This window comes from Hakea prostrata, chromosome 10 (assembly GCF_041222555.1).
Source record: "Hakea prostrata isolate BN-2017 chromosome 10, UWA_Hpros_2, whole genome shotgun sequence".
Lineage (NCBI taxonomy): Eukaryota > Viridiplantae > Streptophyta > Magnoliopsida > Proteales > Proteaceae > Hakea > Hakea prostrata.
This window is the reverse complement of record NC_142609.1, coordinates 10,537,373-10,559,701: the sequence shown is the minus strand read 5'-3', so window position 1 is coordinate 10,559,701 and position 22,329 is coordinate 10,537,373. Positions and strand designations below refer to the sequence as shown.

The 22,329-nt window shown below is 36.6% G+C and overlaps 1 protein-coding gene and 1 non-coding gene across 2 annotated transcripts; one reads left to right on the top strand and one right to left on the bottom strand.

Moving 5' to 3' along the window:
• Positions 1 to 12,900: 12,900 nt before the first annotated feature.
• TRNAP-AGG (transfer RNA proline (anticodon AGG)) lies at positions 12,901 to 12,972 on the top strand. The gene has a single exon. It is a non-coding gene; the product is annotated as a tRNA-Pro (tRNA).
• Positions 12,973 to 13,395: 423 nt separating this feature from the next.
• On the bottom strand, positions 13,396 to 21,589 carry LOC149001861 (S-adenosyl-L-methionine-dependent methyltransferases superfamily protein). The gene is made up of 8 exons (XM_089137896.1): positions 21,013 to 21,589; positions 16,301 to 16,414; positions 14,641 to 14,709; positions 14,503 to 14,522; positions 14,366 to 14,418; positions 14,172 to 14,202; positions 14,000 to 14,081; positions 13,396 to 13,877 (listed from the first exon to the last, which is right to left on the bottom strand). Exons 1-8 carry the CDS (start codon positions 21,194 to 21,196, stop codon positions 13,714 to 13,716), a joined length of 717 nt encoding a protein of 238 aa, XP_088994022.1. The 5' UTR covers positions 21,197 to 21,589; the 3' UTR covers positions 13,396 to 13,713.
• Positions 21,590 to 22,329: the final 740 nt, after the last annotated feature.

Genomic DNA, 22,329 nt, shown 5'->3' with positions numbered 1-22,329 from the left:
ATGAATAACAAGAATACGATTCATAGTAGCATCGTGTTTTCGTCATCTTCTCTACCTTGTGGGTAGGTGATGTCTTATATAGAGTGTACATTCGAATCTCCTTTGTTGGATGTATTTGAGGTTTCTTCGGGTAGTCGTTGGATCTTACCAGATATATCCGTTGAGTGATAGACTTCTACTAGTTTGGACTAGTAGATGACTCTTAGGATAACCCGATTGTTATCCGATGGTTATCCGTTTGATAGCGTTGGTGACAGCCGCCGAATTCTGCTAGCCGTCATTAGGTTGATTAACCTACGCCAAAAGTATCGGATTAGGGCGTGCTTGCGGCTGAGTTAGTTTTCTTCCTCAACAAGCTACCTCCTAAACCCGGCTCGCTCGGAAGCAAGTCGATTCCCTTCGTCTCGACCGGAGTCGAGGGTCGAACCAAGAATGAACCAAGTTCGATCATATTTTCTCCATATTACTTCATCAACTCTATAAAATTAAGGATGAAAGCAATTTGGTCTTTTAAGTGAAAATATAACACCAAAATGAATACTTCATGTTCAATAATAACCATACTAAGAGGTTTGCTTATTAAGCTTCAGATTAAGAGGTGAGATACCCCATATGTAGGCCAACATGAGAGGTACTCGTCATTGTATTTTAGAGAATCATCATACTGAGAAAATTTTACAAATCAGAATTTCTGTAACTCACTTGTTAAAAAAATTTCACAAGAAATATAATCATAATAAATATAAATTAGTTCAGATTTTATTTTCTTTATATTATACATTTAACATGATTATAAGATATTAAAAGAAAAGACAAAATCATATAAAAAATAAAAAATAAAAAGAAAAAAGAAAAAAAAAAGAAAGGACAAAATGGAGAGAAGTTTCAAAATAAATAAAAAGGAGATCTTTCAGATTTTTTTCACTAAATAGTAAGTATGTATTGCTGGATATCATCACTAGGAAAGCAATTGAAACAAATACCTCCAACAGATGATAATTTGAGAAATATTTCTGATTATTTCATGGTTGATTTTCTCCACTGTCTTATTTTTTTACTTTAACATTTTTCTTACTCAAAATATATATTTTTCTCCTCTTAAAACTTCATTACACTTTGGTTCAATTCGGACAGAATATAACAATTCAAATGATATTGATTAATTATAACTGGATGTACTATATCAGCAATGACTTCGGATATCATAGAGGTAAAGAAATTTTATGATTAAATATCATGCTATGCATATTTAATAGTTTTCATTCATTTGTTGTTATTGCTTATACTTTTTCAATTTTCATAATTCATGACTTAGAAAAATGAGAATGAATGGCATGATATCACCCCCTCATATGGCGTGCATTGAACATATTGTCCAAGATATGTTGCGTTGCACTTATTTTCTTCTTCTTCTAGTTTCTTTTGTTTCAAGGACTCGCAATTATGTAGTAGATGTCATGTCATAGCTTGGAAGGTCCAGTTTGTTGAAGTGCCTACTATTTGGTCACTCCCCACTTCTTGACTCGGTGATTCCTTTGTTGCTTTGATTAATCCTCAATAAATGATGTTATTACAAAAAAAAAAATTAAATAAATAAAAATGCGAACAATAAATAAATAAACAAATAAAAAAAAATGATCCAAATGTCAGTTATGGATTGAGGGAAGGGGAGTATAACTAGGATGACTTGACTGTAGATATTTTGCCATAAATCCACCGATCAGAGGAACATATATTAAATAAAAGAGTTTTTTACATGTGGGTTCCTTCTTTCTTTCCTTTTTTGGATATGAGGTTCATTCGGGCCAGCTTGCGCGCATCCACGATTTACATGTGGGTTCATTTAGTGAACTATAAACTAATGTTGGGTCCGATAGTGCAATATGTTACATGCAGGTCCCAAGCAAACTAACGTTGTTAGTCGCTATTAAGTATATTCAAATGTCAAATATTGGTTTGATTTTGGCACTTTCCCTTGGGATCTCTCACATCCAAGTGAACTCTGATTGTCTCCTGGTCGTTTTGGACTTCAAAGATTTAGTTCCTTAGATTGGTCTAGTATTAGTCTTATTTCTGAGATTCAGCGGATTGTCATAAGTTTTAATGTAGTTATTTTCAATTTTGTTCCTAGGATTAATAATGTTTTTGCTGATTTTCTTGCTAAGGGAGCACGACGTCTTTCCCTTTCTCGTTCTTGGTGGAATGTCCCACCTTTATTTATGGTTGATGTCTCTTTATTATTGTCCAGGTCTCCTGGCTTAAACTCTTTTACTTAATGATATGCTCTTTAGTTCTTAACCAAAAAAAAAATGTCAAATATGGAATGACCAAAATGCCCTCAAGTTATTTACTACATTGTGTTATTATATTTTTTTTTCACGGTGAAGGAAAAATCTCCTTCTCCCATCTTCTTCTATCTCTTGCTAGAAACCACCACACCCTTCTCTTACTGAAAGACTATCCCCCATTCCCGCCGGAGACTCCACACCCACCACTGACTTTCCCCCCCTTCCCCCCTGAATCCTTGATGTTTCAGTGATTTCTAATTATGGGAAACCGAATAGTGTTCAACTGAGGTTGTTGTTGATCGTTGGCCAATATGGTTTTGTAATAAAATCACTAGATCTTCTTTATTTGCCAATTCCCGTCTATATATCCATAGGAAGCTTCCCTTGCTTTGCGTAAGGAAGCAAAACAGACTGATTCTAGTATCAGATTTTGATCATTACGACATCAAGCCTAAAAAAATCCTGTTAAGAAATACAGATGAAATTTATAAAAGGAAACTATTTCCAATCAAAGCAAGAACATTGAAATCTAGGGCCACAAAATACCACAGATCGATCCAGATGATCCGATCGATTGACAGATTAGGAACAAAAATACGACTAGCCTAATGGGATTTTAACTTCAATTGGAATCAATCGAACGTACAAAACAAAATCAAGATCTTTTGTGTTTAGTTGTTAATCAATCTAAGTTATCGAAAGAGAAGCAACAACAGAAATCTGTTCTACCTCTGGTCCTTCCGGGCTTTGGCCCAAGCGGAGTCTTGTAAACATTCACGCGTTTTCTGAGTTAAAGATGAGCTGAAAAGTAAAAACCCTTTGATTGAAGATGAGATTCAAACGATTTGAACTTGATTGAATTCGCAGGTTTAAGTATCGGTATCAGTATTGTATCTCGTGTTTTAGGCTCGTCCTCGTTTGTTTGTATCGCTCTCTTGTTTTTGTGTATTCAATGGAGGCGATCGGTGTTCGTCGTTGGGTCTATGGATCGTATCCTGTTTGTTGGGCGTGATACTTTCCTTGAACACATAAACTATTGTGCAAGCCATTTTTCTATGAATTCTTTTCTTTACGTCTTTTGGGCTCGGTATTATCCGCATTTATTGTATAAATTATGCCTCGGCCTTGTCTCGATAAAATCAATCATTTTATCTCGTAATTTGTGTTGTATCAATGCCTGCCCTTACTTATATTTAGCTTTATTTTATTTTAATATTATTTACTCTTTGGAATGTTTTGATTTTCAAATCTCTAAATTACATTGAGGAGTTTGGTACCTTTGACATCCAATCAACAACTTGATTAGCTTCTTTACATGCATGATTAAATTGTATGTGACCTTAAAGACCAACAAAGGTTCGAAATTCATCAACTAGCTTCACGAGTCATCCATGCACTTGTGAGCTATCCTTCTCTGAATCTAACTCCACTCGTAGCGACACCTTCCATAAATCCACCTCCTGCATGAGCCCGTCCAAAATTTCCACCAAGGTAGCCTCACGGATGGATGAACATTCTTGGATGCATTTCGCAAAACCTCCCTAGAATTGGCCCTCAATGTCATAGACGAGACCTTACAACAGCATCTACGTCGCACTTGAACCCATTCTCCTTGTCATGGATGGACCTCCTTGTCTATTTCTATTTAAGCTTTTTTGCAATTAGAGGAAATTCTCATGCATAGAAATCTCTCATCCACAACATTAAATAGAGTAATTCATGTAATTTGAAATGGGCATATATGCTAGTAGGATCACAATTAGATGAAACTATGCAAGAAACATCTTTTTCACTAATTTAAAATTAGAAAATAAATATACTGAGAGTGTGAATGAGATAGAGTGTTCTGTGTTTTGACACATGGATCAATATTAAGTCTATTTTTAATAAAGACCTTGCAGATGTGTGACATGTGTTTCAACATCACATCAAAAGATTAAGGTCCATTTACAAGTTACATCATGTTTTTTAATTTAATCACAATTATTTGATGTGATTTATAAATGAATTTCAACCATTTGATATGATGTTAAGACACATGTCATATATCTACAATGAAATTGATGATCAGAAATAGACTGGATAAAATTTTCACTTTTCTTGCGAAAAATTAGAAGGTCAATGAGAAACTATTATGCCTTTACTCTTATTCGATTGATCTCTCCATTGACCCCAACATTAGTGGTTTTAATTTCTTTAATTGACTTAAGTTTAGCTTTCATGAGTTTGTCCTCTTTGGCGTTTGGAATTGGTAAAAAGCATAGGAGATTTGAAATTCCACCTACCAAACAAAGAAAAAGATTTGTTACCAAAAAAAAAAAATTTTGAATTTCCCTTTTTATAGTGACAATAAACTGCTCCAAGGCCACTATTCACTTGGTGTACTATTAGCATTTTTAATATTAATTTATTAATTTTATAGGTAAATAGATTTTTTTTTAAAACAAGAAAAATTACCTAAGTGCTTATGATGTGGGTATTTGGACCTAGAAGGTAGATTTTAACAAATGATTATCACGATTTTGAGAGACGTTGCTTAGAACTTAATTTATAATGTGACCTATGACAATGTGAAACCAAAAAATTCAATGTTTTTGCCTTATGTAAACTCGTAGGGGTACATTGATTATTTCACATAATTTTAAAATAATATATTGCACATTCCCATGGAGCATTTTTTTACCTTGATTTTATATATTTAATTTTTTTTTACTATTACTAAGCTATTAAAGTATGAATAAAAATTAAATTTAATGATGAAAGCTTACAATATATGGTATTCCCTATTGCAAAAGATGATTTAACATGTAATGATAATAACATTAGCTATTAAATAAATCATCCAATGAAAGAGTTTACTAAAAAAAGTTAATTTCATAAAAGGGAAATTTAAATAAATAAAGGTAAAAAAGTTTAGAATTTGATCATCCATGCTTCCATTGTTATTCTTCCATTTTTCTTTTTGGGTTCACGTCATCTTTTGAGTTTTCTCCCGAATTAATGTCACTTCTTAAGTTATTCAAGTCATCAATCAAATCCCTAAATATATCAAACATTTTTTTATCGTTAGAGAACTGCAGTTAAGTGCTGATGTAATCAAGTTAAATTTTTTAAAAGACCAAGAGTAACCTTGAACGAAAAGACCCGCATTAAGTGCTGTTGTAATCAAGTTAAATTTTTTAAAAGACCAAGAATAACTTGGAATGAAAAGATCGGCATTAAGTGTTGCTGTAATCAAGTTAAATTTTTTAAAAGACCAAGAATAACTTTGAATGAAAAGACCGGCATTAAGTGCTAATGTAATTAAGTTAAATTTTTTAAGAGACCAAGAATAACCTTGAATGAAAAGACCGGCATTAAGTGGTGATGTAATCAAGTTAAATTTTTTAAAAGACCCAGAATAACCTTGAACGAAAAGACCGGCATTCGATTCTTTTCTTCGTCTCCCCCTACTTTCTACGATTTCTTTATCTCCCAATCATAAAACCTCGTGAAGTTTGGGAGATGTAGTTCATGGATAGTGTTTTTAAATTTAGGACATAGGGATAATATTACAAATGATGATAAAAACTAATTGAGACCAATGGTATTAATAATAAGCGCTTGATCGATAAATTAGGCAACCTAGGCAATGGAACTGAAAATCCACCCCCCGGCTTTTTTTGGAGAAGTAGTAGCTTTATATATAAAGGAGGAGAGTAATTATTTTATATGTATACATCATCGTCTTTATTCATTCGACCAACCCCTTTCAGTAGTCATACTTCCTTTTCATAATAAAGAGCAGATATGATCAAATGCTTCTTCTTATTCAGCATATCATCAAATGCTCCATTTATGTTATCATGCACCCTCCACATATTTGAAGGCCAAAAGTTTTATATATAGTCGTACTTTTTTTTTACATGATCATTCCTCTCTCGTACAGTAAAGGTAAATAACTCGATGTAATTCTCTATATTTTTTGAAATTGAGGTATTTAGATCAGCTTAGATGCACCTCAACTAATCCTCGAGGGAAAGGCTTGGGACACAATTTTGATAAGATTTGAAGGGTGCCTTAGTCCTTAGGCTTGGGGCACAAGTAATTGCAAGAGCGTCCTTCCATGAATTTTCTAAGTATTTTGAGACAACTCCGTACCAATTTCCCATAGAATTAAAACCCTTGAAAATTCAGTTTCTATTAAAAATGATTTTTTAGAGTTTTTGGAGGGTTGGCTAATTCAAATCCTTGAAAATTCAGTTTCTATTAAAAATGATTTTTTAGAGTTTCTGGAGGGTTGGCTAATTCAAGCTTCTCTCTCTCCCTTGTCTACAATGCGTCTTTGACTGGGTCGATCACCCCCTCTCTCATCGGTTTCAAGCTCCTCTGTCTTCTCCTCTGTTTCTTTCTTCGTTTATACTCTTTCCATGACAACTATATTTACTTATCTCCTTCTGGGTTTCTTCAAATTTCAAGAATCAAAAGAGGGTGAGAGAGAGAGAAAGAGAAGAAGGGTGGAATAGCAGAGGAAGAAATGGGAAAGTACCACCGTTTACTCCAGCCAAGGAAGGGTGAAGAAAATGGTGATTATGACAGAGATTACTCTGCAACCATTCTTTTAGAATAGGGAGCAACTAACTATTACAAGAGAACAAAAAGCCAAGGTTCTGCCTATGCTAATCATCTTCTCACTTGTCACTTCCAGCTTAATTTTGCTCCCTCAGCTCTTCAGCTACTCTGCAACTCTTTCTCTCCTCTGTAAGTTTCTTCATTACTAACTTTTTGGCTTTTCCTTTGTTGGGTTTTGTTTGCTTTTTACCTTTTCTGATATTTTCTTCTTTTATCAGATTCGTTTCGGTTAAGAAAAACGAAACCCATTTCTGATAACAGAGTTGAAGCTTTCCCTTCTTCAACATATGATGGTATGTAATCATAACCTTCCTTCCCTTTCTGCAAATTTGAAGTAAATTGTTTTTTCATAATTGGGTATTGTTTGCAGAGGGTCTTATGTGCGACAGGGGAGCATTTCGCTATGATATCTGTTTCATGAGAGGAGATATAAGAACTCTATCTGCTGCTACTTCGCTAATAAACTATCTTCCATATATGAAAATGATTAGGAATCACCACCGTTCTTCGACGAAGATGCAGGATTAGGTGGAGGAGAAGAAGAGGAACTACAGCATGAGACGATCAAACCCTATCCCGCAAATGGGAAGCCAGCATCATGAACGTTGTTCCTGATCTTGAACTTATTGTGAAGAAAGATTACCTTTCTCGTCGCCATCAGTGCGATGTTCACCATTCTGTTCCTGCTGTGATTTTCTCTGAGAGACGAAGGAACTGGGGTAGAATATACCTCACGAGTGAGTTTTGGGTATTTTTTGGAGGATAATTTTAATCTCTGTATATTCAAAATATTCATAAGCTGGCTCTCACCGACTATTGAAAGAAGCAGGGAGTCCCAACGTTGATCGCGATGCTGTAGAAACCCTAGACATACTGTAGTTTCTCCGAAGTTCTTTTCTTGGATCGAGATTATTCGCCATACATTGACATTTTTTGTTTACAGATTGCAGATTGGGGTGTTATTTTGTGGAGATCTTCAGCAATGAACTTGTTTCAAGCTCTCGTCCAACCATTTTCCTCCACCATAGCTTTGCCGTCTCTTCACATGTGTACAATAGACTCATTTTCGTATTTATCCCCTCATGTCATCATGTGTCTTCTATTAAGACGACACTCCCAAGATTAGAGTTGTCTTAACAGAAGACGCATGAGGGGATAAATACGAAAATGAGTCTACTATATACATGTGCAGAGACGGCAAAGCTATGGTGGAGGGAAATGGTTGGACGAGAGTTTGAAACAAGTTCATTGCTGAAGATCTCCAAAAAATAACACCCCAATCTGCAATCTGTAAACAAAAGATGCCAATGTATAGTTAATAATCTCGGTCCAAGAAAAGAACTTTGGAGAAACTACCCTATGTCTGGGGTTTCTACAGTTTTGCGATCAACTTTGGGACTCCGTGCTTCTTTCAATCGTCGGTAAGAGCCTACCTTTGAATATTCTGAATATACAGAGATTAAATTAGCCCCCAAAAAAGAAACAAAATCACTCGTGAGGTATGTTCTACCACAGTTCCTTCGTCTCTCTCCACACATGGTCTGTTGTGCCCTTTTTGTCTTTCTTTGCTTATATCCCATTGAGTAGTGAATCTTGTGTTCTGATTTCAAATCTCTATGGTTGGTTTCTATTAAACCACAATGAGCATTTTATATAGGATGGTCTACATGGGTTCCAACTGAGGAGTGACGCTTATAAGATGGGTAAAATCCATCTTCCTTAGGGGTGGTTTTGGATAAAACAAATAACTTTGAGTAAGAGTTCAGAGTTCAAATTTTCTTAGGGCTAGCGGGCCAGAAGCAAAACCTTTCTTATATTATATAATATCCCTATCTCCATAATAAAAAAAATCGTAAAAAGCTTGGGTCATGCGCATTAACGTCAAGCCAAAACTTCGAACGAAATTCCAATCCAACGCCCGAAATGTGTGGCTTGATGGTCCTGTGCATCAAAATGCGCAGGACCCAAAAAAGACCCTATAAAAAGCCGAGTGTGGATTATCTTCCTAAACGGGGAGCATTATGTGCTCTCCCAACAGTGTATGCGCAGGACCCAACCAAGACCCTATAAAAAGCCGAGTGTGGATCATCTCCCTGAACGAGGAGCATTATGTGCTCTCCTGACAGTGTTACATCCATAAATTTTGTGGGGCCCATAAGTAAAAAATAAACCCCATCATTCTAATCTGCAATCTGTAAACAAAAGATGCCAATGTATAGCTAATAATCTCGGTCCAAGAAAAGAACTTTGGAGAAACTACCCTGTGTCTAGGGTTTCTAGAGCTTCGTTGTCAACGTTGGGACTCCTTGCTTCTTTAATCATCGGTAAGAGCCTACCTTCAAATACTCGAAATATAAAGAGATTAAAATTAACCCCCAAAAAAGAAACAAAATCACTCGTGAGGTATATTCTACCCCAATTTCTTCATCTCTCTCCACACATGGTCTGTTGTGCCCTTTTGGTCTTTCTTTGCTTATATCCCACTGACTCACTGAGTAGTGAATCTTGTGTTCTGATTTCAAATCTCTGTGGTTGGTTTCTATTAAACCACGATGAGCATTTTATATAGGATGGTCTACAAGGGTTCCAACTGGGGAGTGATGCTTATAAGACGGGTGAAATCCATCTTTTTTTAATCCCTAGGGGTGGTTTTGGAAAAAACAAATAACTTTGAGTAATAGGTCAGAGTTCAAATTCCCTTAGGGCCAGGGGCAAAACCTAGCTTATATTATATAATATTCCTATCTCCATAGTATAAAAAATCATAAAAAGCTTGGGTCATGCACATTAACGTCAAGCCAAAATTTCGAATGAAATCCCGATCCAATGCCCGAAATGTGTGGTTTGATAGTCCTGCGCATCAAATGTGCAAGATCCAAGCAAGACCCTATAAAAAACCGAGTGTGGATTATCTCCCTGAACAAGGAGCATTATGTGCTCTCTCGACAGTGTATGCGTAGGACCCAAGCAAGACCCTATAAAAAGTCGAGTGTGGATCATCTCATTGAATGGGGAGCATTATGTGCTCTCTCGACAGTGTTACAACGATAAATTATGTGGGGCCCATAAGTAAAAAATAATATAATATTTATAAAAAAATAATAAATATTAATAAAAAATAAACCCCATCACCCTAACTCTATGGGCCCGTTTGTAATTCATGGTCAACAACAGTAGGGGAAATGATCTGGACTCGTTGTTCCCTCCCCCCAAAAAAATAATTCCTTCTTTGTTCTTTACGTATTGTTCAAGTTAATCAGTTCAGATTTTTCAATGCTGTGCCCCTTTAGTTGTTTTGTACGTATTTGTTGGGTTATCAATTAGATTGTAATTTGATTCTTCCGATGTATTATCAAAACTTGGTTTCACTCTAGCAAGAAAAAAGATAAGCCATTGTAGCTGATTAGTGAATGATATAGATGGTTTTCATTTTTTTTTGGTTGAATACGGCTTAAATTTACAAAACTCCCAGGTATGTTCTGTAACTTGATTTATGTGGTGCTTGTTGATATTTAGGCCTTCATCCCCTCTCACTTTGTTTATGAGTTTTAGGGTTGTGTTGGATTTACGTTTTCATGGCCTTCAATTTAGGATATCCTGGATCCCCATCACTGATGTGACTAACGTGTGATATTGTGATCTCTAATGTTTTTTCTATATAATTATTCTTTGCTTGTTTCAATGCATTATAAGTTGTCCCTCAACTGAGGGGTAGTTCCTCATTTGTCACACTCAACTAAAAGGATTCGGCAAGCTGTCTCTCAACAACCCGCTCGCAATGTCACTATGAGGCTTATCTACTAGAATGGTCAGGGGTGTGGTCGGCTCTTGACCAAAAGTTATCTATACAAAATTTTCAAGGACTTTAGACCAAGTATGGTAATGTTACTAGAAACAAAACAGTCAAATAAAGCATAGATAAGCTAGCTTCATCTTTGGGTTTCACTGATAGTTTTCTCCCAGTCTGGAGTTTTGCTTTTTTCTCACTTTATTATCGATCAGCTTCTCTGTATATCATTGAGTTACTGGTTGTTGCTTCTAATAATGCAGAATTTTGACTGACACTAGTGTATGGGCCTTCTAAAGTGGAAAAGCGAGAAGAATTTTGGAAGGAGCTGATACAATTGGGTTCCACAGTAGATTCACCATGGCTAGTGATCGGGGATTTTAATGACATAAGAAGTCATGAGGAAAAATGAGGGGGAACGAACAATTGATTCTTGTGCTCTTCATGAAGCTAAGTGCACAAGCCCTTTATTTTTATGGTCCAATAAAAGGAAGGGGAGAGATCTGGCAAAGGAAGACATTGATAAAATATTTTGCAACATTCAGATGCTTCATCTTTTCAAGGCTTGAATGGGCATAAACTAGCCATCATTAGCTCCAATCTCACTCCTCTAGACTTACACTCCAATATGTGAAGAGAAGACCTATGCGTTATAGCTATGAAATAAAGTGAGAAGACCTTCCAAGGCTAGAAGAAATGGAACTGTGCTCGAAAATTGAGGCATTGGAGTAAAGCCATGTTTAGGGCAGCATCAAAAGAAATTCCAGGAGTCCATGAGGCAATTGGGGAATTGCAACAACAACCCACAACTAAGGAGACTGTGCTAGCTAAAATTGAACTGCTACATAAGCTGGACTCTTTAATGAAGGCGGAAGACAAGTACTGAAGCAGAGATCAAGAATCAAATGGTTGGAATCAGGGGACTGCAAGCCTGCAACACAACCTTCTTCCACTCAGGCAAAGCCCAGTGGAGGCAACACAATGCTATACAACAATGCTATACAAAGATTTAAGTCCACCTCAAGGCACTAGATCACAGAAGAAGCTGCTATTGTGGGTGAAATCTGAACTTACTTCTTATCTTTGTTTACATCATCATCTCCCCAATCTCCTTCTTTATTTATGTCTAGTTTAGCTCATTGCATCTCTCGTATATAGATCATGAGGCTTTTTGTCAACCCTTCTTGGGTGAAGAAATTAAAAAAGCTTTATTTCAATGAAAGGGAACAAAACACCTGGGGTAGATGGGCTATCAGCTAGATTTTATCATAGAAATTGAGAATTGTTGGGAGAAGACTTGGTTCAGTTTGCGGCACCAAGCATTTCTTCTAGAGGGGATATCTTATGAAAAGCCTTAATAAGACAATATCACTCTCATCCCCAAAAGAAGAAACCTCAAATAAGTGAGTCACCTAAGACTAATTAGACTTTGCACTATACCCTACAAAGTAATTGCTAAATGTTTGGCAAATCGATTGAACCTTTTCTCCAGTCTATTATGAATAATATTCTGAATTTTTAATTTTTTTTTTTCTCTTGACCATATTATCCAATATAATTTATATTTGATCATTTATTTAATGTGTAAATTATTCAAATGTAATTCTAAGTCTCCCTACTTTAGCAATTTATTTAGGGCCTATGTGGTTACGCGAGTCTGGAGGTTTCAAATCTATGAAATCATAATTCATAAAATTAATTGTTTAGTTAACCTAAATATGTGGAATAAAATCTGTGAATTCATCTTGAAAAACTATTTAGTCAACGTGATTTTTGTGAATGTACAAATGTTTAGTGCCTTTATAGTAGCCCCATACCCATAAATCTACAGATTCACGTTTTTAGTGTAGAAAAATGAATCTCAATATTTCAGAAATTCAGGAATTTTCGCAACCAAATAGGTATAAATCTCACATTCATGAATCCAAAATTTTCAAATCTCTGAATTGATGTGACCAAACAAGCCCTTAAGACATCTACTAGTCGAAATTGTCATATCATTCTTCTATGTTACCCAAATAGGCTAGAGCCATGATTTGTTTGAACAAGATGTTTCATTTGCTTGCTTTTAACTAGCAAAATTCAGAAGAAGAAAAATATTTCTGCTTTTATCTTATAATCATTTCTGAAGAACCACAACTTTCATTGACTTTGAAAGAATGTGAGCTCTCCAATCAGTAAAAGTAATAGGTAGCTGCCATGTTAACAAAATCAGGGCATTTGGTCTAGTGGTATGATTCTCGCTTAGGGTGCGAGAGGTCCCGAGTTCAATTCTCGGAATGCCCCTATAAAGAGATTATTGTTTTTCCCCACTTCATTCTCAAATTTCGGCCTTTCAATCTTTTCATTTCCAATTGGTTTTTGCATTGACAACAAATCCCCCTTCACTGGAAGTCATTAAATAGAAGTCCATGCCCTTCATTTTGAGAGGAGCAAGACAGTCATCTTCAGATGAATAAGGCAATTTATGCATATACCAGAGCTGGAGATTTCCCATTCACAAGGTGTCCTGATGTGTAAGCAGTAAATTAGTTAACCCTCACACCCTTCAAAATGTACTACAATTGCTGCAAGGGCTGGAGCATGGCCATGGTTCCTCACACAAGGGTGCCCAATACACTGCATATCACGGCATCTCGTTGCGGGTTTTTTTTTTTTTTTTGGGGGGGGGGGTGGGTTATTGCTGAATCCGAAATCGAAACAATACATATCAGCTATATCAGATCAAATAGGACCATTCTACACTCCTTAAGAAACCAATGCAAATTACTCTGTTGAATAAACAAGAATGTCAATCAAGACACTATAGTCTACCAGCAACTAAACATGAAGTTAACCAACAGCATTGTCATTCACAACACTGCATCCAAATGATTTGGGAAGAAGAAAAATTATGACTCCAAGGAGGCCTACTTATACAGGAAGCAGAAACCAAAGATGAATATGAAATTGATTCCTACGTCAACTCCTTTCTCAGTCATCTCTGTATATAGCATTAAATGGAGCCATTCATTTCCTAGATCCAATTCACTTCATTCCATCCATCTTTTTACACACATAGACATAGTGGGAATCTTTATCTTCCAGAACAAATCCTGCAGGAAGGTGGCCCTTCTCTGTCAGAGGAACAGGCTCAAGGTATGATTTTGATGAAGAGCTACAATCTCCTGGCTTTTGGAATCCTGGTCTGGCTGCAAAAACATTTTTAGCAGGAAGATTCAGATATGTTGATCAAAAAATTTAAGCCTCCTCTGTGCATGTGTGTTTAGAGAGAGAGAGAGAGAGAGAGAGAGAGAGAGAGAGAGAGACTTACGCATAATGTATAATGTTAGTTCCCAATTGTATAACAATTTGTTCAAATGAGGAACTCTAACTGATGGATCACCGTAAGTAATCTGTACAGTGTAACATGGTACATTGAGTTTGCTGAACATTCAAGGAAAAATACTATGCAAAAGAAAAGGATAACCAATTTTCTCTCCTACCAACATATAGACCCCTCCAGGTTTGAGAAGCCTGCAATTGAGATGAACATCAATGAATAAAGTTAACTGGTACAGGTAAAAGTAAAGATTTCCAGATCTCTAAAACACAAATAAGCAAATTTATGGGGAAATGAATAAAATCATATAACACATCAGTATTTACAAGTCAGCTCCTGAGATGATGAAGCATAAACCTGCTCACTTCTCCAAGCATTTGGCTGGCACTGAGTGGAGCACTGGTACCACACTAGATACAAATTATGAATAAAAAGTTACAAAATGCACAAGAAATTCTGAGGAATCATAACAAGAATTTGAAGGAGGAGCTTACCATCAATGAATCAAGAGTTCCTAGATGGTGGATCAACAGAACCATGCAAGTGAATCAAGCATCAGAAACATAAAAAGACAAGTTCCAGGCTTCCAGCTAATAATAATCAATCATTAGCGAGTGGGTGAGATCAAGAACCTTTGTCGATGACACCATCAAATGATTCATCTGGAAAGAAGCTCATGTCTCTGACATCCATTTGCATGTCTATCAAGATAAATAAAGGAAACTCCAGTGAAACAATATCATTCAGTTCACCAAATTACATGTATACCCCCAGTACCTTGCCCTTGTTACTTATTCTCACAAAAAAAACTGAACAATTGCTTAAACAACCCCGAACACACAACTATGTTAGTTTGCCACTAGTGGAAAAAAATGAATTGTCACATTACTCACATCTACCCTTATGGGTTGTTGAATATTAAATTGAGCTATTAAAATGTCTATTTTTACCCTATACTCTTTCTTTCTTTTGACCTAAAAATACCCCAAATAGGAATTGGGTATATGATTATTTGGGAAGAACAAGCTTGGCAACCCTGTAGGTTCTACAACTGTCGCCAACGTGCGAGATTTGCAGCCTGACTGGTATGCCAGTGTGGTTCACAACTGCAAAGGCCTGGTTAACAAGTTTTCCATTAAATTCCAGAAATCTCCACCCAAGAGATTACACCGACAAGGAGAATAATGGATTCAATGGGACCAAATGCAAGAAGAGGGATCTGCAAGCAACGGGAAGAGAAAACAAATTGGAGAAAAAAAAGATCCATCGAATTGTAGGAGATACATGGAAGTACCTGAAGCAAGAGTTCTTCAAAATCCAGGAGAACCACAGTTAGCTAATGAAACCATTCATACCTTATTCTTATATTTTCTCTTATTTATTTCTATACTCCTTTTATTACTCCTCCTTCATCGGTTTCTAGGCAATGCTAAAAGAACCACAAGCCTCAATCAAACTCCTTCCTCTTTTCCTTGACTATTTAACATCTGTTAGGTGAGAGTTCCCAAACATTTCTGTTGATAGATCCATTACCTGATCTAGAATTGAGAAGCCCCTCCCACCTAGAGTAAATTTAACACTAAAAACAATGGTTTTCTGATATCCTTTTTATGCTCAGGTCTGTGAACAAAAGATGAGAACCAATTTATTTACCTAAGTTGAAGCTAATTCAGATCTGAGAGGAAGAAGAGGTTTGAAGAAGACTGGGCTTTTAAATCAAGGGTATCAGTTCACTACTTTAAGGATAGTCTAGCTATTTTAAAAAATTTACCTGTGATCTTCTAACAATATTTAACCAACAGACTGCAGTTAGTTGTAATTAATCATCAGGTTCAGGAGTGTTAAAACAGTTGTTTGATTCATGGAGGTGACCAAGTAATTTGCCATAAATGAGAACATAACAACAAACATACGCACGGGTTTCATTTGGTTGCAATAGAAATTGAGCATACAAGAAGTGAAATTTCCAAACCTCAAAAAGAAACTTTTTGTAATCATTACCCTGGGTGACCATTTCACTGGCTCCAGATCATTCCATATTGGTTGTTAAATTTTCACTTTAATATGCATTGAAAACCCTTAGTTTTAAAATAAATAGAAATCAACATAAAACATATCACTACTAAATGCTGTAGCAAATTTAAGCATTTAACACAATAATATGGTGTAATGATTATAAAAGTTTCTTTTTTAGGTTAAAAATTTTCCACTTACATTCCTTTCAATTTTCCTCGCAACCAAATGTAGACACCATAAAAAGAAATTCTTAAGTTATTTCTTTGATTAGGATACATTTCAGCTGAGGTATATACTCATACTTCCTTCGCATCATGTCAATGGCAACTGAAGAAATATCAACGTTCATTATATCTACATATCCATCCTTGACCATGTCTTCTGACATAACTGCAAGAAAGACTGAAATCAATAAAACAATACACCAGCAAAGCAATTGAAACATATCACCGTTCAGCTAGGTAGGTAAAGAATTCAGATCATTTCAGAGATCATCATAAACACCCATTAGATACGGTATGTTGGAAAAGTTCCCAGTGTGATATAAGATGTTAGCGAAATCACCTGCACTCTGACAATTATAAATTCAAAATCAAGAACTTAAAGGAGGGTATAAGGTAAAAAGTTCATCCCACAAGGAAATATGGCCTGCTGTGCACAAACAATAGATCATGAATTCAGTGAAATAGCCTCAGTAAGGAATTGGTTGAAGAGGCTTCAAATAAGTAATGTAGTTGCTAGTCTGTAAGCCAGGAAGATGTATTCATAGCTAGCCATGGGCTTGGAAGCTAGCATGGGTTGTGGGTGACAGGATGGCAATTAAGCTGCACAGCTGGATGGGTGAAACGAGTAAACAGAAATGGTTAATGGGAATTAATCACACATAAATGCCAAAAGATACTGATTAAAATTAAAAAAGACGATGACCTGTAGTAGTTTCCTCTTCTTTTTCTCTTTCCTTCTTCTTCTTCTTCTTTTTTTTTTTTTTTTCGTGGTTTGGGGTGGGGGGAGGGGGCCAAGGGAATTGGAGAGTACTCACATACAGGGTTCAGGCAATAACACCTGATAGAAGTAATCACATCAACTTTCTAACAAAATTCACAAGTTCATACAGTTCGACAGATAGATTACCCCTTTGGTTATCCAGTGTTGGCTCTCCCAATCATGCTAAAATCTTAACTATCAAAAAGACTCAGCCCCCTTTTATTGGATGAATAACTAATTAAATAAAGCAAAGAACAATAAATACAAAGAGGAGGAAAAGGGGGGGGGGGGTCACAAGGCTTCAAGGGGAAGCTTGGAAAGAGGAGTTGAGACCCTAGGAACTAACAATTAACCTATTCTTGGGATTGTCAAAAACCGGGGGGTGGGGGGTGGGGAGACGAGAGAAGTCTAGAGGTAACATCAAAATAGATAGCATTCCAAATCAAGTCTAGAGACCGAGATTTGGAGGTCCAACTCCTAAGATTGCGCTCCCACCACAAGTGGAGGATGGTGGCTCCAAAGACTAACTTACCAACTCGGTCATAAATGGAGGGGCTAGAGAAATTCCTCAAAATCTAAGACCAATCTCAAGCAAAACCATAGGAATCGCCTCAACCGAGGCCAAATGGATGCAAGGGCTTTCTCCCAAAGGGAGCGGGAGAAGGGCAAGAGAAAAAAAGGTGTTTGGTATCCTTAGGACCATTCCAACAAAGGATGCAGTTAGGGTTAACATGGATATGGCGGCTAACAAAGAGGGATTGAGTGGGAAGAGCAAGGTTGAGGGCTATCCAAAGGGTGAGGGAGTGGAGGGATGTGGCCTTTGAACCAAACCAAAGGGGCCCAAGGGACTGGGGGGGAGGGGAACCGAAGAAGGTTCCAAGTTGAGAAGATGGTGAATGATTTAGAGGGTGAGGAAGAGGGGAGCCAGATGGTGGTATCTCGGGCTGAGGTTAAAATAAGAGGGAGCACATTCCAAACTTGTATGAGACTGGGGTGGGGGAGAGGGGACCAATAACCATTAGTAATGAAAGAGGAGAGGGGGGCAAACTTAGGGATACGAGTCTCATAGACGGTGCGGTGGCCAAGAATAATGAAAAGAATACCCATCAGATCCAAGTGTCTAGCCAAAAAAATGTGGACGATCTAGAGGAGATTTGGATAGAGATGGCAGTGAGGGGTTGCGAGCAAAGGAGCAAGAGTTTCCTCCAAATCCAAGAAGGATTGGAGGGCATAGAAGCGGTCCAAAAGGAGTCCGGTTTGAGGATATACGAGTGACCCAAGACAACCAAATGGAATCATGTTTAAAGGCAATCTTTCAGATGAGCTTAAGGAGGCAAGCCAAGTTAACATCCAAGATACGACGGATCCCTAGGCCTCCTTCATACTTAGGTCGGCAAATGGCAGTCCAGGAGATAGGATGAATGAATGGGAGGATTCTTGGCCTTTCTAGAGGAAGGCACAAAAGAGAAATTCTATAACATGAATGGTAGATTTGGGGATGGAGAAGCTGTCACTCTAGCAAAGATAGGAAGATTGGAGAATAGAATGGATGAGCACTACTCAAATGCCCCTTTTGCTACCATCATGAGTACCATAAAGGACCGTAGCACTAACAAAGACCAACTATGTTCTAGTTACATAAAGGAACCAGGCCCATTTCACAGACCAACAAACACAACCCCAAATTATTTGAAAATTTTCCATTGCCTTTATTCTTTAATAAACTAAATAAACATTTCCAGCCCTTGAAACAGTTGTCATCAAAAGAAACCAAAAAACACCCTGTATGTGGAGACCCCACTAGTAACTCAACTTCCCATGTCTCCCACATCCCACCCCCCCCCCCAAAAAAAAAAAAAAAAAAGAAAAGAAAAGGCAAATCATTGTTGTACTTCCACATGAAAACATCATCCTTTGAGTTTTGGCAAATCCATCATTTCACCAACTTCTAAAGGAAGTCCACAATGACCATCATATAGTCTGCAAACCTCTGAAAATAACTTTCCCCATTTCTTGTTCTATTGTTGATTATCTGTTAGAAGTAGATTTCTTAGCATTAAAGAAATTACCAATATGAATACTTCTTAAATAAAGTTACTTCTCATTAAATCAGCTGCAACTGTCCACTGGAGTCTCTTTTAAGGTCCTTTTACCAATTGTCAGTCATCACAGCTTCAAAGCAGACAAGATTCTACTGGAGTTTTCCAAGAAGTAAATGATTAGAAATAATATTGATGAAAGAACCAATCTCTCAAATTCAGTGTTCTAAACAGTCTGCTAATGCGAAGTTTAACTCTATCCAGTAGAAACATACACAGCGAAAGAAACAAGTTGGTCCTGCATGTGAAAAAATTAAAAAGTTGAGAAACCTTTCCCTGAAGTAGACTTGCCTCACCATATGTCCTCTGAGAACTTACCCTGACTAATTGATTAATCTCATATCCAATGGACAAAAAGTTTTTTTGCCTTTGCTGGAAGGTAAGAATTTGGCTTCATAACTTGTTCGGTATCTCCTGTGGTTTTTCCTTATTGGTCCCTTGGCAGATGGAGTAGAAAACAGAGAAGCAGGAGATATCTTCATGCTAGTATCTGGTTCTGTAGTTCCATTTAGTTTTAGCATCCTTCCTTGTCATTGGGATGCAAAGTATTCTTGGACCTTTCTTTCCTTGTTAGCAAAACTTGGCTGGTGAGGGAAGAAATAATGGTTTATATCCTTTCCCAATTTTTTTTCCCCCAAAAAAGAAGGAAATTCAAACAGAATAGCAACTTTGTGCTGTCAAAACATGCAGTGAAAAGCAGAAAAATTGTACACATATGACACAGATCAACAGAACCAGAGTCTAACTAACAAAATTAGAGGGTGTGCATTTAGCAAACTGGTGGCAGCCTTCTTTGTAAAGGCAGTAAGTCCAAGGGGGTCATGGGATCAATCCTCTGCCCCTACCACATCTTCCCCTTACCCCCGACACCCCCCCCCCCCCCCAAAAAAAAAAAAAGAACCCACAACCCTGCCAATAATGGAGGTTCCATTCAATAAAATCCAGCAATCAAAATTCCTTGTAATTTTAGTACAAATACATTACTCAAATTGTAACATTTTGAACTCAAAAACAATTCTTTTGGCATTCCTTAATTCTGATGTGACAATCACAAATATAAAGATATTCAAACCTAAAAAACTTCTAATACATGTTTTTAATGATTCTCCTCTTAAAACTACAAGACTCTTGTTGAAGAACAAAAGCCCTGCCGAGTCACTTTTTCACATCTGAATCATTTTCATTTGGAATCAAAATAAGTATCAAAGACCAGACAATTAAAATCACACTCATCCTCTCCATATTTCATCCAAAAATTTTAAGACCTTCTAAATGGCTGAATTATTGTTTGTTTAATATTCACTTCCCGATATTGAATGATAGATACTAGCTGCCCAAGTTCATTGTGCTGAATTGACACCCATTTAATGGATTACTTATACCCAACTGACAATTTCCGAATTACAAAAAGAGTTGGCAACAAATACTACAAGAAACAATCAAAGAGCATTGCAAATTGGATTGTATGCAGGAAGAGGACTTCAAAACCCTCCCACCCTATTTCTTTCACTCGAGAAACCAAAACGGCTACCAAATTCTCGAGCCCTCGTAAGTCCTAACCAGTTAGAATTCACCAACCCAAGAAAATAAATTCTCACTGGCAAGAATCGAACTGAAATGCAAATCACGGAGAACCATAGAGTCACCAAAAGCTACCTAAATCGGCTTGAATAAGGCATTTTTTCACTTCTGAATAAAGCTCCCAAAATCGGTTCTAATTACATCTTTCTGTGACTTGGGTTTCTAAAGAAACTTCAAAACTATGATCCAAGATCTCAAGAAGAAATTTATTTTTCAGATAGAAGTATTAAAATCTCTAATTGCTCGCTAGCTTCAATTCGTTATTGGGGTTTAGGCTTTCAGCTGATAAAATTGAAAGAAAGAAACAGAGAGAGAGAGCTTTACCGGCGTTGCCGCAGCCAACCATAAGAACGCGAGAAGATTTAGGGATGTACTTGTTAACGAAAGGACGAAGAGCAGAGTAACGCTGGTACCAATCAAAAGGCCCTGTTTCCTGCACATAACGAGCATCCCAGTACGTAGCGTCGCCATAGTTGTATGTATTGCAGCTCGACACGTCCCTGTACATAGCTTTCTTCCTGCTCCGTCTTCTTCTTCCTTGCCAATTTTAATCAAGCAGTCTCTCTGACTCTCTTACACAGCCACTCTTCTACCCCTCTTCTGTATAAACAACCAAAACCCCAGTTCAGCTCTTCTGTGTTTAAGAATCAGAACCCCATTTTGCCCTTCAATCTTTCCTGTTTTTCCTTAAAACCATAGAAAGATTATGAATAAATACAATCAGTTAGTGGGTACCCTTTGTTGTCTGTTAGAATGTAATGTTGTTGTTTTCATTGTAGGGGACCAAACCCAAAGAACCCTTTTTTGATTGGACAAGTTATACAGTTTTGATCAAGCTGCAAATGCTTACAATTTAGAATGTTGTTAATTTAAAGAGTTCAGGAGTTCTAAGTTTCTGGGTATGTCAATTAATGGAAACTTTCTCACTTGCAAGCAAATTTTTCTCAGCTTTTAAAACTACCCTTCAATACATAATTGCATATATAAATGATAACATACATATCCATCCAACTTTTCACTGAAAGCAGCAAAAGATATCAAACACACTAAGCAAATGAAGACCTCATGTTTTCGAAAATGGTCCCTTGCCAAACTTTACCAACCCCTTGTACTTATTAATTTTATTTTTTTTTTTTTTTTTAGAGTGCTTTCATGCATCTCTGGAGATATTGAGACCTTGCTATAAACTGAGTTTTCCAACAAGAAATTGTGTCTTCGATCTTGTGTACAAAGTAGGCCATTTTGGTATTTTATACTATGCTTCATTCATCCGAAAAGACATAAAATTTCATTTTCCATGAATGAGTTTCATGTGTCCTTTGTTTTTTTTTTTTTGGCTTGTTTGAAAGAGTTTCACATGTCTCTATTGTTGTAGAACTTTCTTAGATCTATAAGGTCTTTCGCTTATATTCTAGAGCTTGTCAATCAACGTATATACAAATAAGGAAGGAGTGTTTGTTGTTTCAATTATTTTATTATGGTTATTTTTTTTTTTTTTTTTCTTTCAAAAGAGTTCCATATGCATCCTCTGATTTTTTTTTTTCTTTAATCATATTCATGGAACACAGTTTTGCAAATATACGAAATGGTCCACCAAACTTAATGAGTGGAGATTACCATTTTACCCTAAAAGATAAAAAT

Coding starts and splice junctions, on each gene's coding strand:
- LOC149001861 (XM_089137896.1), bottom strand. CDS start 21,196: ATGTACAGGGACGTGTCGAGCTGCAATACATACAACTATGGCGACGCT. Junction 16,415..21,012: donor GGTTGGCTGCGGCAACGCCG/GTAAAGCTCTCT, acceptor TCTTTCTTGCAG/TTATGTCAGAAGACATGGTC. Junction 14,082..14,171: donor CTGGAGGGGTCTATATGTTG/GTAGGAGAGAAA, acceptor TACACTGTACAG/ATTACTTACGGTGATCCATC.